Source organism: Pocillopora damicornis, chromosome 12, assembly GCF_964200805.1.
Source record: "Pocillopora damicornis chromosome 12, jaPocDami1.2, whole genome shotgun sequence".
NCBI lineage: Eukaryota > Metazoa > Cnidaria > Anthozoa > Scleractinia > Pocilloporidae > Pocillopora > Pocillopora damicornis.
In genome coordinates, this window is record NC_142681.1 from 10,913,641 (window position 1) to 10,933,257 (window position 19,617).

Here is a 19,617-nt window from a genome sequence, read left to right on the forward strand (position 1 = left end):
GTTTTCGGAATTCACAAGATTTCCCAAAGAGATTGTGGAAATACGAAGAGGCCTAGTGAAAGATATATACCCACAATCATGAACAGACAACTTTACTAATAACAAGAATAATCTTATGACAAGAGGCTTGACATTTCTTCACCAAAAGACGTGCTTTGGCTTTCCTTAGAGACCTTCTCACTCAAAGGATGTCTTTTAAGGTCAATGTAATCAGTGTTGTTATAGATGCATACTTGTTTAGCCATGTTTATATTTATTTTGTGTTCCTATTCTGGTGTACAGGGTATCTAGTGGGAAATCTTTTATGTATGAAACCCAACTAATTTATGTAAGTTTCAGTGGAGCTTCATATGTTTAACATAACTATTTCATCCCTTAACATACGAGGCTTGTGCAACAAAAAATGAAGAGAAATTTTTTAGCGATTAAGAAAGAAAAAATTTCCTAATAACATGCCGCAAGAGGTTCATTGTACTGAAAGGTCCTTTGAGAATTGGGCTGCTGAATGGGGCTCTAAAGCTTTTTCAGTGGCCTTGCAAGTAACAAAGCAGGTGTTGCTTTCCTCTTCAATAATAAGTTTACCTTCAAGGTTTTGAGGCAAATATGTGATAAGGAAGAAAGGTGCATTATTATTGATTTAGAAGTTGGTGAGCTAATCTTAACCATCTGTAATATTTATGCTCCTAACAAAGACGACCTTATTTTCTTTCAAAATGTATGTTGTTTCGCTCTACTGTTGATGGAAGTGGATATTTACAAAGGAAGGATGCAACACGCAAATCTAATCTAAACACCCGCTATGCTACTTTAATAATCAACTCTCAACCTCCATTGCGTGCTAACCTATGGTATGTATGACACACGAAATGTACCTTACAAACACTATATCCCTTTTCTTTTCAGTAAAACCATAACGATCTCAAGAAGATGTCGACACACTGGAGAGTCAACTAAAAACCTAGTACAATTAAAACTCATAAAACGGCTGGCCAAAAAATTATTAATTCTCCTCTTTGAACTGTAATGGTCTATAATAACATTTAACCACAACAAAGTTTCTAATAATGGCACTCAAGTCAAAACATAGTCCTTGATAATGACACTCAAGTCATAACAAAGTCTTTAAATCTTTCCGGCGGTTCCCTGACTCTCATTGATCTTGTCACAACCGGGCTTCTCCATTCTTCTCGTTTTGCTTCCGGTTTCGCAGGATCAGCAACATCAACAAATGAAGTTGTTTCCCCAGGGTTCTGTGATGTCTCATCATACTTCTTTACATGGGTTGTGTTTCGCATCAGTTGAACGCCGTCTGGTGGTTCAACAACAACACTGTTTCCAGTTTTGGTCATAACATCATAAGGCTCAGATGTTGTTTTTTCACTCTTGTTTTACTAACACTTGATCACCTGGAGCTAGGTAAGACTCCTGGGTATTCCTCTTCTTGTCTGCATACTGTTTGGTTTTGGTTTTCATTTCGCTATCTCTGTCTCGCATCTCACTCTCTGAGCCCTCCTCTTTCAGTTTGGGTAATTTAGTACACATATTTCTGCCAAACAATAGTTCTGATAGGCTCACACCTGTAGTTGTGTGAGGGGTTGACCTATATGCTACCAAATATTTGTGCACCTCTTTCTTCCATTCTTTTCCCTCAGCTTGAGCTATTTTCATCCGTTTGCTTGTGGCCACAATGGTGTAGTTTTCCTGTGCTCTATACCATTATCCTCCAAATACTGCTCAAATACTTCTGATCTGAATTGAGGACCATTGACACTTTGAAGTGATTGAGGTAGTCCATGCGTGGTGAAGACTTTCTCCAAACACTCTATGACTTTCTCTGACGTTGTGGAGTTCCACATAGTATCTGTTGAAGTAATCAATGATGACTAAGACAGATTCTCCTGAAGGTAATGGGCCTGACAGGTCGATGGCCAAATCTTGCCATGGGCTACTTGGTAATGGGGTCGACTTGATTGGCTCTGGGTTTGCTGGGCTGCTTACAAGCTGAGAGCCATGAGAGGTTTTGCAAAACTTTTCAGCTTCCCTTTCGATTCCAGGCCACCAAACTTTTGATCACAACCTCTGCTTCATACTGACAATTCCTGGGTGTCCTTCATGAGCAACGCTCAATACTCGAGGTCTCAGTTCACTCGGTATGCCAATCCTGGTACCATGAAGAATCAGCTTGCCAGTAACACACAGTTCGCCGCATATTGGTATGTATTGCTTATGCTGATCACCTTTCCAGTTCCCATCCTTAATGTACTGACGCAGTTCCACAAACTCTCTCTCTTCTGATGACGCTTCTTCAATTTCACATGTTGTCATCGCTTGAGGAGTGGCAGTGACGAACCTGACAAATTCATCCAACGCCTTGCACTGATGAAGATTCTGCTTGCCCATCCACATGCCACAAGTGTGACAGCAGGTCAGCAATATTCTGCTCTCCAGGTAAGTATTTGACTTGGAATTTATATGGCTGTAATCGCAGGATCCATCTTTCAATTCATGCACATGGCTTGGATCTGCTTGAGTAGATTGTTTCCAATGGCTTGTGATCAGTATACAGTGTGAATTCAATGCCGTATAAGTACACATGGAATCGCTCACATGCCCACACAACAGCTAAGGCTTCTTTTTTTGTTTGCGAATTACGCCTTTCCACAGCACTTTTAACTTTCCCACACCTTCAAAGATTTCTTTGTAATCAGACATGATTGTCTCATTAGATGTCCCAATGTAGATCTGCCTGTCAATCTTGTCTTGCTTTAACTTTAACCACAGATTTTTGTCAATCACATTAGTGCTTGCACCCGAATCAATCACCATCACAACTACAACTCCACCCACAGTCACATCTATTTTCTCAGGTGGCGTAAATGTCACAGTAAATGCATATTCATCTTCATCTCTCTCACTTCTCACATACATGACTGACTTCTTTGTCTTCCTCTCTTTTGTCTTCTTAACCAAAATAGTCAGCTCCTCCACTCTTTTGGCAATTTTTCCTTTCGCGGGGCACTCAGGGTCTCGTCCAAAATGTCCTACTTTCCACATCTGTAGCATGCTCGCTTGGCAGGCTCCTTCCCTTTGTCTTCCTGCTTGCAATGGACAAAATTCACATCCTTTTTGCCTTCTATATTTTCCAGTTGTGACTGAACTCGCTCATGATTTGCTGCAGTCCAAAGTAACAGCTCTTGAAAATGATATAGCGGCTCTCAAAAGGCAGCTGGAGAACTGTATAAACAATGACAAAGAAGCTCTTGCTGAACAATTGAGGGTGAAGAAAAGGAAATTAGAGAGCATTATTGAGTACAAAACAAAAGGAGCGATAATTAGATCCAAAGCGAGATGGTATAATGAAGGTGAGAAAAATGACAAAAATTCCCTTGGTCTAGAAAATCGCTACTGCAAAAAAAAAGACAATTATGCAAATCAAGGCAAAGGATGGAGCAAATCTTACAAATGACTCAGATATTCTGAGAGAGTGTAACTCTTTTTATAGTCATCTTTACACAACCAAAAGTACCAAAATAACAGAACATTTGGAGAAATTTTTTTTGGCTATGAACACCACAAACTCAATGAAATGGATAAGAAAAAATGCAAGGGTCTCTTAACTGAAAAGAATGTCTAGACGCTGTCAAGTCAATGAAATCCGGTAAATCGCCTGGTACAGACGGTCTCCCTGCCAAATTTTATAAAGTTTTCTGGAAAGATGTATCTCCTTTTCTTATAAGTTCCCTTAATAAAGGCTATCAAAAAGGAAAACTAGCCATAACTCAGAGGAGGGGAATCACTTCTTTGATCCCGAAAAAAGACAAAGCATTAAATGAATTGAAGAATTGGAGGTCCATAACCCTTCTTAACTGTGATTACAAAATTGCTATAGACGACGCACACCAGTAATAGGTTTTCACTTCGATTTAATGTCTCACCATAGTTACGTAATTGCCAATGTGGTTTCTAAATAGATGAATAAAATAAAATTACTTGGGGAAATCGAACACAAGGAAGCATAAACTAATAAGTAAACACAACTAGAATAAAGAACGTACCAGACGTGACGGGATAAGGGCCGTAGAAGCGAAACTTGACTGTGAAACTTGACTGACAACGGACAACTGATAACTAACTCGAACAATGTGACTCGCAGACTGAATAATTAATTAGCATGCAGAGCGCGAAATAACTAATGTAGACGAGGCGGCCTGGGTCGAGGGATGGTTTTTACAATTGCATCAAAAGTGATCGCCTCTCGTCTCAAATATCTGTTGTCAGATCTAATAGGTTATGATTAGACTGACTTTCTGAAAGGCCGTTCTATTGCAGAAAATATTTGTTCGATCAATATAAGTTATTGACCAGACAGGAGGTTCATACTGGGAAAAACTATGCCCGAGGTTTTGGATTCCACCCGAGGCCATACACAAGACAGAGGGCACAGTTTTTCCCAATATGGACCAATCTTGGCTGGTGAATAACATTTTCAATTTTTTCTAAAACCGAACAAATGGTTGTGAAAAGAAACTGAATGATAAAGGACTGTAATTACGGCAAGATTCTCCATAAGCGAAACAATTTGTGAGTGAGTAGATAGTAGAGAAAACAAGGGCAATGCAAATGAAAGAGAGAGGTTTCATCAAAACGTATTTATTTGCATGATATCAAAAGGTGATTTTAAAAGCTTCCAAGAAAATTTCAAAACATTTTTTTTAAAGTGTCTGTCACGATCTGACACTTGTCAATTTAAGAGCGCATAGGGACAAATCACATGCGCATTTTTTAACAAACAACAGTTCTGGTTGTCAGCGTGGAAAACAAATTCAAGCTAAATGACTCTGCAATGATGAAGTCTTCAATGAAAAAAGTTAAGGGATCCAAAGGAAATTATTTTCCGAAGACAGCGGATTAAGTTCAGTTAACTAATCAGAATCAGGATCAGAATTATCGCTGACGATAATTCTTCTTTTCTTGGGCTTCGAGGACTTTCAAAAACCAGCTGTTTCTTTTTAGAAAGAAGAACTTCCCTGAACTTAAGGAATTCTTGGTCTTTGAGAATGTTCAGCTTGGAGTTCTTGTCATCTAGATATCGTTGCAGGCTTCTTTGAAATGATTGTAGCATTGCCAGCTCCTACAATCCGCCATCTCTCTTCTTTATCTCCATCAGGAACTGAAATATCTAGATGTTGAGCTTGTCTGCCGGTATTTCTTCAATTTTCCTGGCCTCACCCACTTCAAGAAAGAATCTTTTCCAAACGTGTAGGTCGTATTCTGTTTTTTTCCACTGTGTTTTCTGGACATTGTGTTAAAATATACTTGCATACTCACCATTGTAAATTGAGCCTTTTATTGGTTTTTCCTTCTGTTGTGAACCGATATTTTCTTTGTCTCTGAATTTTTCTACCTCACCAGTGTAATAAAACTTGATCTTGTTGTGGTCTGAGTCCATGCCAAAATTAATATTTGCTGTAAAAAGTGAAAAGTTTACACATTAAGTATCAAATTAGTAAATGAAAAGTTGCAATGACGCAATTGGTGTAGTCTCATAGTGCAAAGGATTGGATACCACCCACTGTGAGCAGGCCAAATAGGGAGAATACTACCTGCTCTCGGAACCAATCAGATAGATCAGATAGCAGGATTTGTAGAATACCACCCGCTCACAAACCGAGAAAAAATAAATAATGTTATTTCCTATACCCTCTTGAAAGATATTCCTGGATTACTCCTGTTCATCGACTATTTAAAAGCATTTGATACTATTGAATGGACTTTCTTGTGGAAAACACCAGAGCACTTTGGTTTTGGTTCGTTTTCAATTAATTGGATAAATTTATTTTACTATGATATCCAAGCAGTATAATAAATAATGGATGGTTGGGGAGTTTCTTTAGCTTAGGTAGAGGTGGTAAGGCAGGGCTGCCTCCTCTCGCCTTACCTATCTATTCTCAGTGTTGAGGTATTAGCCACAGCTATTCGTGGAGACAATGAGATAAGAGGAATCTCTGTGAGAAATGTCAAGTGTAAATTAAGTCAGTATTAGATGGTTCACAGGCATCACTTGAGAGGTGTTTTGCTTTGTTAGACAGTTTCGGTCAACTGTCTGGCCTAGGTGTAACCTGAGAAAAACCAAGGTTCTCTGGATAGGATCAAAGAAAGGGTCAAATCAAATTATGTGCCCAGAAAAAAACTTGAAATTAGCGGAAATTAGCGGATGGTAAAGTCATAAGTCATGTCTTTCCTGTACACATTACTAGATAAAGAGGAGCACTAAACAGTGACAGACAGCCCCCATCTTACCAATACCAGTACAAGATACTTTTGATTGGGTAGCTGTTGATTGCCTGGGTCAATTTCCTGTGAGTGACTCAGGAAATCGCTACATTGTTGTGTTTTCTGACCATCTGACCTGTAACCCAGAAGCCTTTGCAGTATTTATGAATGATGCCCTGACAATCACAGACTTGTTGGTTAATGAAATTTTGCCCTAGAGTATGATAAGTCTGGCATGAGAAAAACATTTTTCCTAATAGTTTGAAGATGACAATCAACCCTCACCGACTAATTTTCTTCAATGACACAAAGTTAGTGAAAGTGCTCCCACTAGGAGTCCTTCCAAAGCCTAATATAACATGTAATCCCATTCAATTGGCATTTTACGCAAATGCTTTAAACTTCATCACTAGCCTCCGCTGCATGACACACCGCTTATATTCCTTGCAAGGGATGACTAATCTTTTGGAATGTGGTAGTTTTCTTTGCTGTTTTTACATTTACTCCACCAGAATCCCCTCGCAGATGTTTTGTCTTACGCGCCATTATGCCAATAGTTTGCAGGAATACAAATCATGGGCATGTGCTACCTGCCATATGTCGGCACCTGATGAACTCATGTGGTTGCAGCTCCGTCAAAGACACAGTCCTCTTATGTGCCGTATGGGAGTTTTTGGCCTATTCCGGGCATTACACCATGTTTTTACCAAGAAAAGTTGTGATACCCCACAAGGCCCTAACCTTTGCTGTTATTTATTTTTTTGCTGTTCTGATTCTCTTTTGTCACACTCGCCAACCACGCCAACCATTGCAAAAACTATTTCTTTGTGGACTTATGGAACCACCAAACAAGACTAACCACATTTCACGTTATTTAATTTCGCACTTTCCAGTTTTCATCCTCACCTTTCACATTTGTTATTCCCTTTGTTGACCACCCTTTGTCTATTCTTCTATAAAGTTCACTCCTTTTCCCTTCCCTCTCACCTGTAATCTCCAAATTTGCTGGGCTACTCATATTTTGGACAAAGCCTCATTAACTTCTTTCATTTACAATGGCCAGATATATTGACGTGATTGTCACCGTAGATGGTTTCCAACATGGGGAGGAAGAGTTTATCTTACAAGCCATGGCCATGATTTTGTTGAAGATCTCCTTCCAGTGGTCCCATACCTACCAGACTGCGTTCCTCATGGATCACCCCTGGGACAACTTGAACACTTACAAGATTCAAGAAAACCTTCATGGTCACTCCTTAAACACTCCAGGAGCTGCGCAGCACAGGGTGCTGGACCATTTGTGCTGAGCCTTGTGCCAGGTACAACTGACCTGGGTGAAATAGACGTGTCTACCGTCCCCACCAGTTTGCATCTGGACGAAAGGCCACATCAATTCGTATTTCATTGTGACTCCTCTTCCTGGTACATGCCAGAAGTAAAGAATGTAGAAAACCTGGGATCCCTAGCCATCCAGCAGCTGTTACTGGACCGGGAGTATACAACTCCTGAAACATTAGCAAAGGCCATCTGCCTCACTGCTCGGGTTGAAGAACATTCACCCCGCAGACAGCAATACACTATGCAATTTTTTTATCGTCAAGAACTCTGGACTACTCTTCATTTTCCTTGCAATATTTAACTCAATTACATTTTTGTATTTGCTTCTTGTTCTTTGGAACCCCCCAAGGCCATTACATGTCGGATTGTTCGGTTTATGCTGCAGCTCAGGCACAAAACAAAACTAAAAAATAAAAAACAAACAAAAGTAACCATCATACGTTTTCTTCGCTGTGTTTTTAGGTTCCTTGATAATGATTTCTTTTGTGTTGGTTTACTATGCCTTCTGCCTTTCCCCTCGACCAGGTGGTCTTGATTTAAGGTGGAAGGAATTTAACGATAGGACTTTTAGTTATCAAGTTTGTATGCTAGCGCTTAAAAAATATATAAAAGTCAACGTGGAAACTGCAAGATTTTGCTAAGTTCAGCATGCATAAAGGATAGCGGTCCCCAAACAGTCAGCCATAGACAGTTGTTATTAGATTATGTGTAATTAGTGTTAAACTGTAACCAGTTAGCCACTCAAGCTTTTTGAAATTAATTAATCTTGTAGAAGGGGAAAATCCCTACTTAACCAAGCATTGTATTAGGTTACGTGGTTCTTAAGATAATTCATAGCATTACCTAATCTTTTGTACTCTAGGCTTAAATAGATCTTTCTTTGGGAGTATCAAGGGTCAAAATAGATCCCGACCTTCCTGCAGCCAGCAAGTACCCCAGGAAAGCCTTTCCCAGAAGAAATTTATCAAGTTGTTTCCCATCCATCCATTATTTGTGAAGGCAAAAAACCTGTTTTCATATGTTGCTTAAATTTGAACCATTATTTTGAATTTTATTCAGGGACCTCTTTCTACAATTGTCACATTTAACTCAAGTACTCCTAGTCAAAACGAAACGAACGACAAAATATCTGTTGGTCATAGCTTTTATTGCACTTGGTGGCTCCAAGGCTGAGCCACTTTGGTTAAGTGGCTCAGTTGAGTGGGCAGAATTCTGCTATGTCAGCCAAAGTACTCACCCAGATAGACCTTTCCCCAGTTGAACTCATCAAGATAGGAGGGTAGTTAGCCTTTGGAGGTTTTGATCATCGCCCTTAACTTTCTCTTCACCTGACTCCAGACTCCCTCGGTAATGTACAAGAGGGCTTGTGTAAAAGAATCGTCAAAGTTTCCCAAGTGGTTGACCATGAGGTGGATGTAACCTTGGTTGTTGAGGTTGAAGTCAGGGGAAAACTTGTTAGAAATAATCGTGGTTCAAGGTGTAACAAAATGCTGTATTAGTCCAGTTACTAAAGTTTCTCTTGTACAGTTTGGTACTCAGAAGACAAGACTCCCGCCACTTCCTCTTTAAACCATGGCAAATACCCACATGCCTCTAGAAATGTACCCTTGGTTGTACTTGCGCTCATGGCCAAACATGGATTTATCAATTTCTACAGTTTTTCCTTGGCTTCCTAGCTTGATATCCCCATGCTGGATTTTCAAAGAGTAGATGTCTCTGAGTTTCTGGAGTGATGTGATGACCATACAGTGTGATAGGTCTATTAGAAGAGACACTTTGCCCTGTTAATTTGAGGGTGCTACACATCTTTAAGGACAACAATTGTAGCATGTCAAATGCGTTTCGCCTGGCTGGTTACCCCTGCAACACCCTGAAAGATTTTGTCACCATTGCCAAATTAAGAATCATGTATGAGCATGAACTCAAACCAACATCAAGAGAAATATGCATGGGTGCCCTTAAAGAACTAGAAGCAGTTTGCAGTAGAAAACTTTGGCAACACCTGCCAGCGATGACAAACATGTAGTGAGAGGGACAGCCATTGCCGCTCAAATTTCATGATCGATTTTACAGTTTAAGTTGGCTCTCCTTTAACACCAATAACAATAAAGTCATAACAATGTGAACTAATTTACTTGAGACCATGCAAAATTCAAAGCAAAAAGTCCAAAATGGTGAACAGACCGGGAATCGAAGTGAGTGTTGGAAACGAAATTGCTTAGAAATTATGCTGAACTAGCATAAAAGAGGCAGACTATTGAGAGTTTCCTTTTATCTTTTTGATGCAATTATCAGGGGTTGTAAATCATAAACTTTTCAAGGCAATAATCGGTCTAAAGTTACCAACATTCTACTGACAGATTACCAACACCTTACTGTCAGATTACCGACAGTCAACTGAGAGTTGTTGGACTGTTAGCCTTGGTTGAAGTTATCTTTTCAGCAAAACCCAAATGAATCTGTTGGCCGACTGTCAGCCAACATATTACTAACAGTCAGCCGACTGTTGGCTGACAGTCAATGGGGAGAGCTGTTCTTCACAGTTACCTAAATTAGACTAGGTTTGTACTAATAACGCACAAAAGAACTATCTGAGGTAAAAGGACAGGCTATCCTTTCTTCATTTAAAGAAATACTGAGGCTATCATCTTTCCACAAGGTCGGTGGAAAGTGAGAGTGAGTGAGACTGATAGTGACTGTGTTATTTGAATAAATATCCAGAGGAGCATAACAAGTAAGATACCGTTTGCATCACTCTTATTTTAATTTTTAAACCTCGCTAAGGCATTTATATTCTTGCTTTGTGCATTATGTGGATGCCAATTAATTTAACTTTCACGCTTCAAAATATAAACAATGTTTTCTTCATCTATGTGTCCTAAACATGAATAAAATTAGGAGGGCCCCATTAATTCTTAGTCCTCACTAAAGGAGGATCATTGCTTTTCCAGATTCCCACCCTTTAAAACTCACTTATCTTGTGTCAAAGTTTAGTTTGGGCATGAGCATTGGTAAGAAACACCATGCATGCATGAAAGCTTGAGCTAGAATATTTAATGCAATCTAAGTAAAAAAATATTACATGTTACAGTGTGGTAACTTAATTATACGAAAAACAAACCAAACAGAACGACCTAAGTTCACTAACGGATCCAAACAAACCAATCACGACTGACCTACGCCATTTGAGTCTTTTAGCCAATACCATCATGGCAAAACTGACCAATCAGTGTACACAAACCGGACTAAGTACATTTGACTGACAACAACCTTTTACTTGACTCTGATGATGACTTCCTTCTCAGGACTACACTCACCCGAACGATCAAACTACACTATTACATGTTACCCTGGGTTCAAACCATTTACTGTAAAATTATATATTCACACAATTCCAAACAAAGGAATCCAGGTTATTGACTCACCTCTTTTAACTTTGAGGGCTCAAGGTATAGAGAAATAGATATTGTAAACAGTTACAATTAATACCAAGTTGAAAGTTTGAAAGCTAAAAGATGTACATTACAATCATCAGACCCTATGTATCCCAGCAAAGAAAGGGTCAATTACCAGCATTACGTCTCCCAATCGTTCATGCTTACATGAAATCTTTTTTTTTTCACTAGGTGGTACTGTACTTACAATAGTTCTACCAACACAAATGCATTTTTCTAAAGTTATCTCATAGCATATGACTGTACAGGTCATGTGGAAGGTTCCTGCTTGAGGACTGACATTTCAATTTCATCAGCAAAATGTTATCAGAATTGCAAGCCAAGGTGTATTTACCAAGTGCTCGAGTTTCCAAATTAGTCACCTAATTGTTAAAGTGGAGTTCACTCTTTTTTGATGCTATTGTCAACTTGATCATCCTGTTACATGTGAAAGCATCAAATGTTACTCACATATTCAAATAATTACCTAAAGTAAAAGTTATGTATTTTTTAATAACCTGCTTCCCTTAGTTGTGCTCCAGAAATAGTAGATAGTATTGAAGAAAAGGAAGAGAGTTCTTGAAACATGTTAGGAAACTTTGTTATGAATGTTAATCGCAATGGCAACAAAAACATCTGTAAAGCTATGAAAACAATTACCTTTCCATGTAAAGAAACCATAATGTAGCATGATATAAAAAATTTAATCTCCCTCAGTTTGAAGGTAGAATCTAAAATCTAATTAACTTACTGGTGAATAGGAAAAAGCTCAACATGTTTTTCCTGTTTCTGTCATTTTGCTGTTGTTGCTGATTTTGCAGTTGTTGCTGGTGCATTAGCTTCAGGATATCAGCCTGTTATTGTTGTGTTTGAAGTTGTTGTTTCTGTCTTCCCTTTCCCAGCTCAAGTTCCTTTTCTCTAATTTCTGCAAATCTCAGTACTCTTTCCTTTTGAAACTCCATGGCATCTCCAGTTTTTCTTCTTGTTCGTTTTGGTCTGTTCTCACCCTCTTCGGCTCCCTCCGACGCCCTCTTTTTGCCTTGGAAAAGCCTTTCCATAGCTTTCATTCTTGCATCTTCTGCTTTACCTTTGTCAGCTTTATCCTTACTGCATGTATCTATGGGAGAACTCTCTTCAAGTGCAGTAGTCTGCTGTATTAGGCCATCTAATTCACTTGGCTCATCTGGAGATATTCCTGATGCTCTTTCTTCAGCTCTAATTTTTTTCTTGTACTTGTTTACCAAGACATTGATGTGGTCCCGGATGGCTATGTGCTACATTTGTTTAGAACATCTACAATTCTCTTCCAAGTTTCACTGCACTGGGGAGACCCCTTTTTGTATACGTAGGGATTTTCAAACACTACTTCTCTGCACAGTATAATATTGTGCTGTTCAGTTTGCATTCCTTTGAGAAAACAACAACAAAGAGAATATTTGAATAAAATTCACTCCAAAAAAACCCCTTTCTTTTGAATTGATTGAATTTAAAGCTCACAAATCTAAAGAGTGGCCCTACTGATAAGAGAGACCTCGCCCATGACTTTACACTTTCAGGATTAACAGCAGTGGAATAATACATTCAAAGCCTGACGTTGATAATCTAAAAGATTCACATTATCAAAACTTCATATGAGATAGGTAACAACACCTAACTTCAAATTCAATCTCTTTTTAGTTCTTGGTTTGTTTTCAGTTCAGAGTATTATCTCAAACTTGGCTCATCTATAACAATTTCAAAGAAATAAAAATGGAAATAACAATAGCAGAAATGTCAAAGTCTTACCTTTTGAAATGCTATGCTTTATGACAGTAGTCGAGGTAAGGAACAGATTAAACTTGTGTTTCCTCCTAAAGTCAGTATAGTGGCGATTTTTGAAAGCTAGCTTTAATAGGCTTTGTTTAGTTGAGTTTTAATCACACTCAATATTAGGAAATTCAATTTCAGATCATCATGAATTATCAAGCCTGGATCTAGTAGAGACTCAACTGATAAACAGAATAGTCTTAGCTAAATCATTTATGAAGCTAAAATTGATCATCTGTTGATGGAACAACGGCTAAAGTTTTATTCTGATATCTCATATCAGAGTTCGTTGGATTAATCAAAACAAAACGAAGACCAAGTGAAATGATAAGACGCCTGACAACCAATTTGTATCATGCATGAGAGTAGCTGCATGAAAGTAGTAATAATTTCCTTTAACTGTAAAGGAAAATGAGATTTTGGGAAACATTTCAAGGATAATTAGATGAAACAAAAAAACTTCTGTATCCCAGCTTTCAAAGAAAAGCATTTCCCATGAAAATTTAAACATTAAAGACAAGCTACCAGCAACAGGTTTTTTCAGCAGGTTTTTTTTTTTGTAAGTGTCTCATAACATCACATTCTCATCACATTTTTTGTTACATTTGAGAGCGTAAGAATATTCAATCATTACAATATTATGAAATCCCCCATTTTAACCCTTTGTGTCCCACTACTAGTGATATAGACAGAATTTCTCCTTACTTTATCAATATGATATCAAGCAGAAAAGTAATGAGAATGCTTTACTAACAATCTTAACTATTGTTATCAACAAATGCGAGGAGCATAATAAATGTGTACATTTCTTATCCCTTTAATCCCTGAGGTTGATCATCCAAAACAAGAAGAAAAATATCAATTAGGGGATTATTGGTTGATTCAATTCCAAATTCTCCCAACTAACATCACATAAATTGTATGGCAGACAGTTAGGAGACTTATTAATTAAATCTTGGATGTCAAAGATGTTATATGAGGATGTTATATGTCAATGGATGTTATATGTTATATGTCTGGTACATATGATTATATGGTAATCATATGTACCAGAAAAATGGTAAAAAATATGGTAATCATATGTACCAGAAAGACAGCAAATAAAAAGAGGATCTTACATGGCCGCTTGGGGATGCAAATTTTATCTTCTCGTGCTGAAAGTATCTCTCACAAGTGAGCAAAGCGAGTTATGTTATTTCTGTGAAACATCATTTGGAGCTTATTCTCATTGAAGGAATTCACATCCAAGTTAGATGAAGGGGTAGACATTGAAGCAATTTAATACTCAGCCAAGGGTTGCGCTGTCAAGTTCTTTTCTGTGCGACGTTGGTTGCTGCTTTGGTTGTCAAGGAAAGAATGCATGGAATACTTTCCATTTGTTTTTCTTGCAGAGAACTGTAATTGTCAACTGACTGTAGGTTTTTATGCCCCATTATTTGAACTATCTGGTTGAGAGGAACTCAACTGGCCTGCAATTTTTGCACTAAAGTTTTTCTACCACTATGGTTTGTTTTGCCTGAAGTTCCCGCCACTTTTGTCATCTTTCATGATATTGTTTAACTTGTTCACTCCCATTGGTTGTGCTTTGAACCAGTTTTTGCCTTCCACTGATGCATGAGCTTCTGTTTTAAAGTAATTTACAGACAAGCAGAAACTTGAATCCAGTTCTAGCATGGATGGTGGCAATTTTTCTTTAGACATGCTGTAAACGTGCACTAAATCACAATCAATAGAAATGGCATTGTTGTTAGCATACATTTGCAGCTTGATCGGCCATTGATTCCCGTTCGAGTCTTTGTTTGGTGTTCAAAGTACTCAAGATATTCTTTACCATCACTCAGTTTTTAAAACGATGTCTCACCGGTGGAGTTCTTTTTGTTCCTTACATCCGTGAAGGCCAAAGTGAATCTTGTTATTTAGCCACACAGTATTTAACAGAGCTTGTAGTGAACTTAATCCAAGCAACTTTTTGTCAAAAAGAATCCCAATTTCATCATTCATAAGAGCCAATGTGGCTTTTGGTCTGTTTGCAAGTCCATGTTGTTTGAGTTGCTTTTGTTTCACTTTCGTGTTTCTTGTTTTTTTTAAACGACTGTCTTTGAAGATAGTTATGCCATAACTGGAGTGACTTAAATGGCGTTCAACACTAGCCCGAACTCCACTGAGAGATGACAGTTCATAATCTTTGCTAGTCTTGGTCCTTGCAGCTAAAACAAACTGGCTCAAGTAGCTGTCTAATTCAGTTGGAGGAATCTTCTCTATTTCTCTGATTTCATGGTGCTCTTTCACCAGAAACTTTTTTTACTAATTTTAAGTCATAATTTTAAGTCATAATGGTCTTTTGTTTAGTGTTTGCATTTTCTTCCCCTGCAATGAATTTTTCAACATCACTTTCTGAGACCTCGGCAAATCTTACTAAACGTTCTACATGCTTGAAAAATTTTGATGTGAAAATTTGACAGCTCATTGAGAGTCACTGGTAACTGTACCGTCTTTGCATCTTGAAGCCATTTTGTGAATGAAATTTCAAAAGAACCGGCAGCGTGCCTGAGCAGGAAGCTCTCTTGTAGTTGGCCAATCATGTTAGTAACCATGACAACACCAATATCCTCACATGTGAAAGATAAAAATAGTATCTTCACGGCGCGTAATGAGGATACGACTTTTTATTAAAAGGAAAAATCCTGGTATTTCATCAGTATCCGTATAATATAAGATACTCCAGTAAAATGATCTTATGTAGAATGAAGTTTCAAAGTCATTGAAATCCACTTGACTTCATGATTCACATTTGTGCAATATCTCTTTACAAGGATGAAAAGGGAATGCCATTTGTGAATTTTAAAATAATAAATGCCAAAAACTTAAAGATGGAATTTAAAAAATCTGCTAAAATATAGCATATCTTATCCACTGAGATTTTAATCGTTAGCTGGCACACAGATATAAAAGAGGCTTTGCGAAAAAAAACCAAGGCAACAAAATTGAAGATTCAGGGGAAGTATATAGCATTAACTAGTATACTGATGTTCTCACCTGAATTCAGTTTGGAAAGAGAACTCTGTAACACTTCTGTTTTATCTTCTCACACTTGACTTAAAACAAGAAAGTTAATTATTTGCAGGCAAGTTAAGGAGGAAATTAAAGTAATGGATATATGTTACATAAAAGAAACCTCTTACAATTAAATAAAGCAAAAGCATATTACCGACATGTCTATACTTCTGAATACTGCTTAAATAGGAATTTCTGAAGTAATTATCTACACATATAGACAAAATGTCTGCACATTTGCAAAATGAAACAAACAAAAAGAAATGAAATGAAACGAAATGAAAGTCTGTAATTTGCAAAATGGAAATATGCTATGATTTCTATTTTGCAAATTATCATATTTCCATTTTGCAAATTACAGATTTTCATTTCGTTTCTTTTGTTTCTAAAAGTCTGTGATTTGCAAAATGGAAATATGCTAATGATTTGCAAAATTGGCATGGTGAACGTTGCGAGATCTCCAATATGTTCATGAATAACTCAATGCATTGTTAAGGCCATATAGAGCGAAAGTAATTCGAAATGTTAGTTGACACTATACTTTCTATAAGGTGTTATCAATGCACATTGTGGATGAATAATTTGAATGCGTGACACAACACTTACCTAACTGGAAATGCACACGGAAAGTGTCACAGCATGTTCTAGATGAAACATCATTTTTGCTCAGAAAATGTAACTGACCCAAGCTCTTTTATTTTCTTGAGTCTCAGAATAACTTTTTTTTGTGCAAACTACAGATTTCTATTTTGAAAATCCTTGGCATATTGCCATTTTCCAAATTAGAGATTTCTAGAAAGCTGTAATTTGGGAAATGGAAATATGCTAAAGTCATCACAGCAGCAGCAACACCCCAGTCATATAAAGTTAAGAAACCAACAAGCACAATCAGAAGAAACCGTGTTCACCTAACCCCACTACCAGATCAGCAGGCCTGGAGGAGAAACAAGTTTCAGCAGAGGCTGCAACACCTATTCGAAAGGACGTTCCTGTTTCTAAGAGAGACTTTCTAGTACCCTAGTACCCCTTGTAACACTAATTCTTGTTACTAGGCCTCAGCGAGTTATAAAACCATTGTTTAAAGTCAGAGATCACATTATTTATTCCCACGGTAGGGAAAAAGTCTGATAGGTCATGGTCACAGCCTAAATTAGACCTCTTAACACAGAGTCTTCTTATGCTAAACCTTCATTTTCTCTTATTTTGAGCAGTTCTGGTTTGTTTTTCTTATGCAAAGCGCAAACCCTACATTGTTGAACCAGATCCTGGATTTCTCTACTAAGTCCTGGTCACCCAACAGAGCTTTTGACCCGCTCGCAGCATTTGGTGATTCCCTGATGTCCCTTATGGATCTTATCTAATATCTCAAGATGCATGGAGGATGGGATAAGGATCCTGGATGCTTTGAGTAGAATGTCCTGCAATATGGTTTCATGGCAACGTTTAGCAAATGTTTGTCAGGCCATCCCTGAAGAAAATAGGTTTTGATCTGTCTGGAGACAGGATCCTCTTCCTGTGCTTCATTTATCTGCAATAGTCTGGTATCTGAGGAGAACACACTTTCTATGTGTGTGTACATTTCATCGTCATCAATTGTAGACTGTATTGTTTTGTTTCTGGCTTGGGAGTCTTGAAAGTGCATCAGCTATGTATATCTTCTTTCCAGGAACATGCTTGATCTCTTTAAAGTGGAATCTCATCAGTCACATTCTGAGCCGCTGGATCCTCGGTGGGAGTTGATCCAGTGTGTGCGTATTCAGTAGTGGTATGAGGGGTTTATGGTCTATTTCCACAGTGATTGTATTTCCCACGATGCACTCCCATGATCGTTCAAATGCCCATGTGAGCGCTAAAGCCTCCTTTTCAATCTGCGCATACCTGGTCTCAGTGGGGGTCATCGCTCTCGAAATAGAGGAAACTGATTGCCTGAAGTTGTCTGGTTGGAGCTGAAGAACTACTCCACCTAGGCCATAGGATGAGGCATCAGCTATTATCGTGGTCTCTTTGTTAGGATCATGTAGCGCCAGTACTGGAACTCATGTGAGGTCATGTTTGATCTACTAAAATGCTTTCTGTTGCTCAGTTCCCCATGTCCACTGATTCCCTGATGCACTTTGCCTTGTCAGCAAGATACTTAGAAAACTTGCTTAATTGGTGTACTATGCCCAGAAATGTGCTGACTTCTCGCACATTCTGAGGTGGTGGGAGTTCTACGATTGCTTGGAGCTTGTTAGGATCCACCTCAATTCCATGGGAGCTGGATGTGCCCAAGGAACTTAACTTTGTCTTTGTTGAATTTACACTTGTCAAGGTTGAGTGTCATGCCGGCTTCAACCAGACACTTAAGTACGTCTTTTATTCTTTCGTCATGTTCCTCTTGATTTTTTCCGTGAACTAAAACATTATCTATGTTGCACTCTATGCCCTCTAATCCCTGGAGAATCTGATTCATGTTCCTCTGGAATTTTTCAGAACTAGAACTAATACCAAAGGGTAGAACATTGAACGAGAATTGGCCCCATAGGTTGATTAATGTGGTCTTGATTCCCATGCAAGCTTGATCTGCCAAAATTCTAAGTTTGCATCAAATTTTGAGAAGACTTTGAAACCTACCAATCTTCCCAGAGTTGTGTCTACTGCTGGAAGTAGATAGTTCTCTCTTTAGACATACTTATTCAGGTTTCTGAGGTCCACGCACACCCTGACTTTGCTATTGCTTTTTGGGGTAACCGCTAAGGGAGCACACCAATCTGTGGGCTCATCAACTTTGGATATGACACCTGATTCTAACGTTCTATCCAATTCTTCTTTTTTCTTCTGATACAATGGTAAGGGGACTTTTCTTGGAACTGTAACTTGAAAGGGCTTAGTGCTTTCTTTGAGTTTGACATAGTAACTGTCTTTCATGGTACCCAGTCTCTGGAATAACGTAGGGTGCTTGTCTGCCACTTTACTCTTGTAGTCATCACTGCTTAAGCTGTCAAGTCTGCTTGTGAGTTTGAGTTGTTCAGCTGGCTCCCTGCATGGTAGAGGTCACTCTAAATTTTCTATAACATACACTTGTTCCCTAGCAATAGTATCCTTCACTTGCAGCTCCGCGATGAAAGTCCTTAGGCAGCTTAGTTTCTGTTTACATAGATCCATAATAAGCTTGGTCGCCTTGTTGAGGTTGTACAGGAGTTGGTTCTAAGCTGCAATACAGGCTTGGCGGAACCACTGTGACATCTGCACCAGTGCCCACTCTAAATTGTGATGGTTATGGAGCATTTAGGGTTATTGGAAAAAAATCCAGGGGAGTGGGTGGATGAGAAAACTGAATATTGAGTATGTGTTTCTATGCTTTTCCAATAATGACTATCAGGAGAAGCACTGGGTTTTGATCTTGGTTGGGTAAGGTTTAACCTGAATTCCAGGCGGGGTATTGGGAGTTTTCTCTTTTAGGCAGTGCTTTATTTTGTTGTCTCAGAGCTTCGGCAAGTTTTTTTTGGTTTCCTTTCCATTTCTTTGTTTTTTTTTTAATGTCTCATCTTTTAATGTTCGTCCTGTTTTTTTTTTCAATATGGAATGAGGTTGACGATAAGAGTGTGCATGTGTTTTTGCTACAGCTAATAAATAAATTTTTTTTTCGCTCGCAGCAAATTTAAAATCTCCTCCCTTGCTCCTCCTCTTTTCGTTGATGTGTCTATATATTCTGGGCATATGCCTATTTTAT

General features: G+C 38.4%; 1 protein-coding gene and 1 pseudogene across 3 annotated transcripts in view; both read right to left on the reverse strand.

Moving 5' to 3' along the window:
• The window catches only part of LOC149036445 (uncharacterized), an 8,801-nt gene extending 29 nt beyond the window's left edge, over positions 1-8,772 (reverse strand). For both annotated transcript variants that reach the window (XM_089188647.1, XM_089188648.1), the window contains exons 1-3: positions 5,939-8,772; positions 5,329-5,466; positions 1-3,234 (exon numbers count right to left, since the gene is read on the reverse strand). The exon at positions 1-3,234 is cut by the window's left edge and continues 29 nt beyond it. In XM_089188647.1, coding sequence (XP_089044773.1) covers positions 2,071-2,595 — 525 coding nt within the window. In that variant the 5' untranslated portion in view covers positions 2,596-3,234; positions 5,329-5,466; positions 5,939-8,772 and the 3' untranslated portion in view covers positions 1-2,070. The remainder of the gene's footprint in view (positions 3,235-5,328; positions 5,467-5,938) is intronic.
• A 59-nt stretch (positions 8,773-8,831) lies between these two features.
• LOC149036446 (uncharacterized) lies at positions 8,832-13,840 on the reverse strand (annotated as a pseudogene). The gene has a single exon (XR_016181436.1). The product of XR_016181436.1 is annotated as an uncharacterized LOC149036446 (transcript).
• Between the last annotated feature and the right edge of the window lie 5,777 nt (positions 13,841-19,617).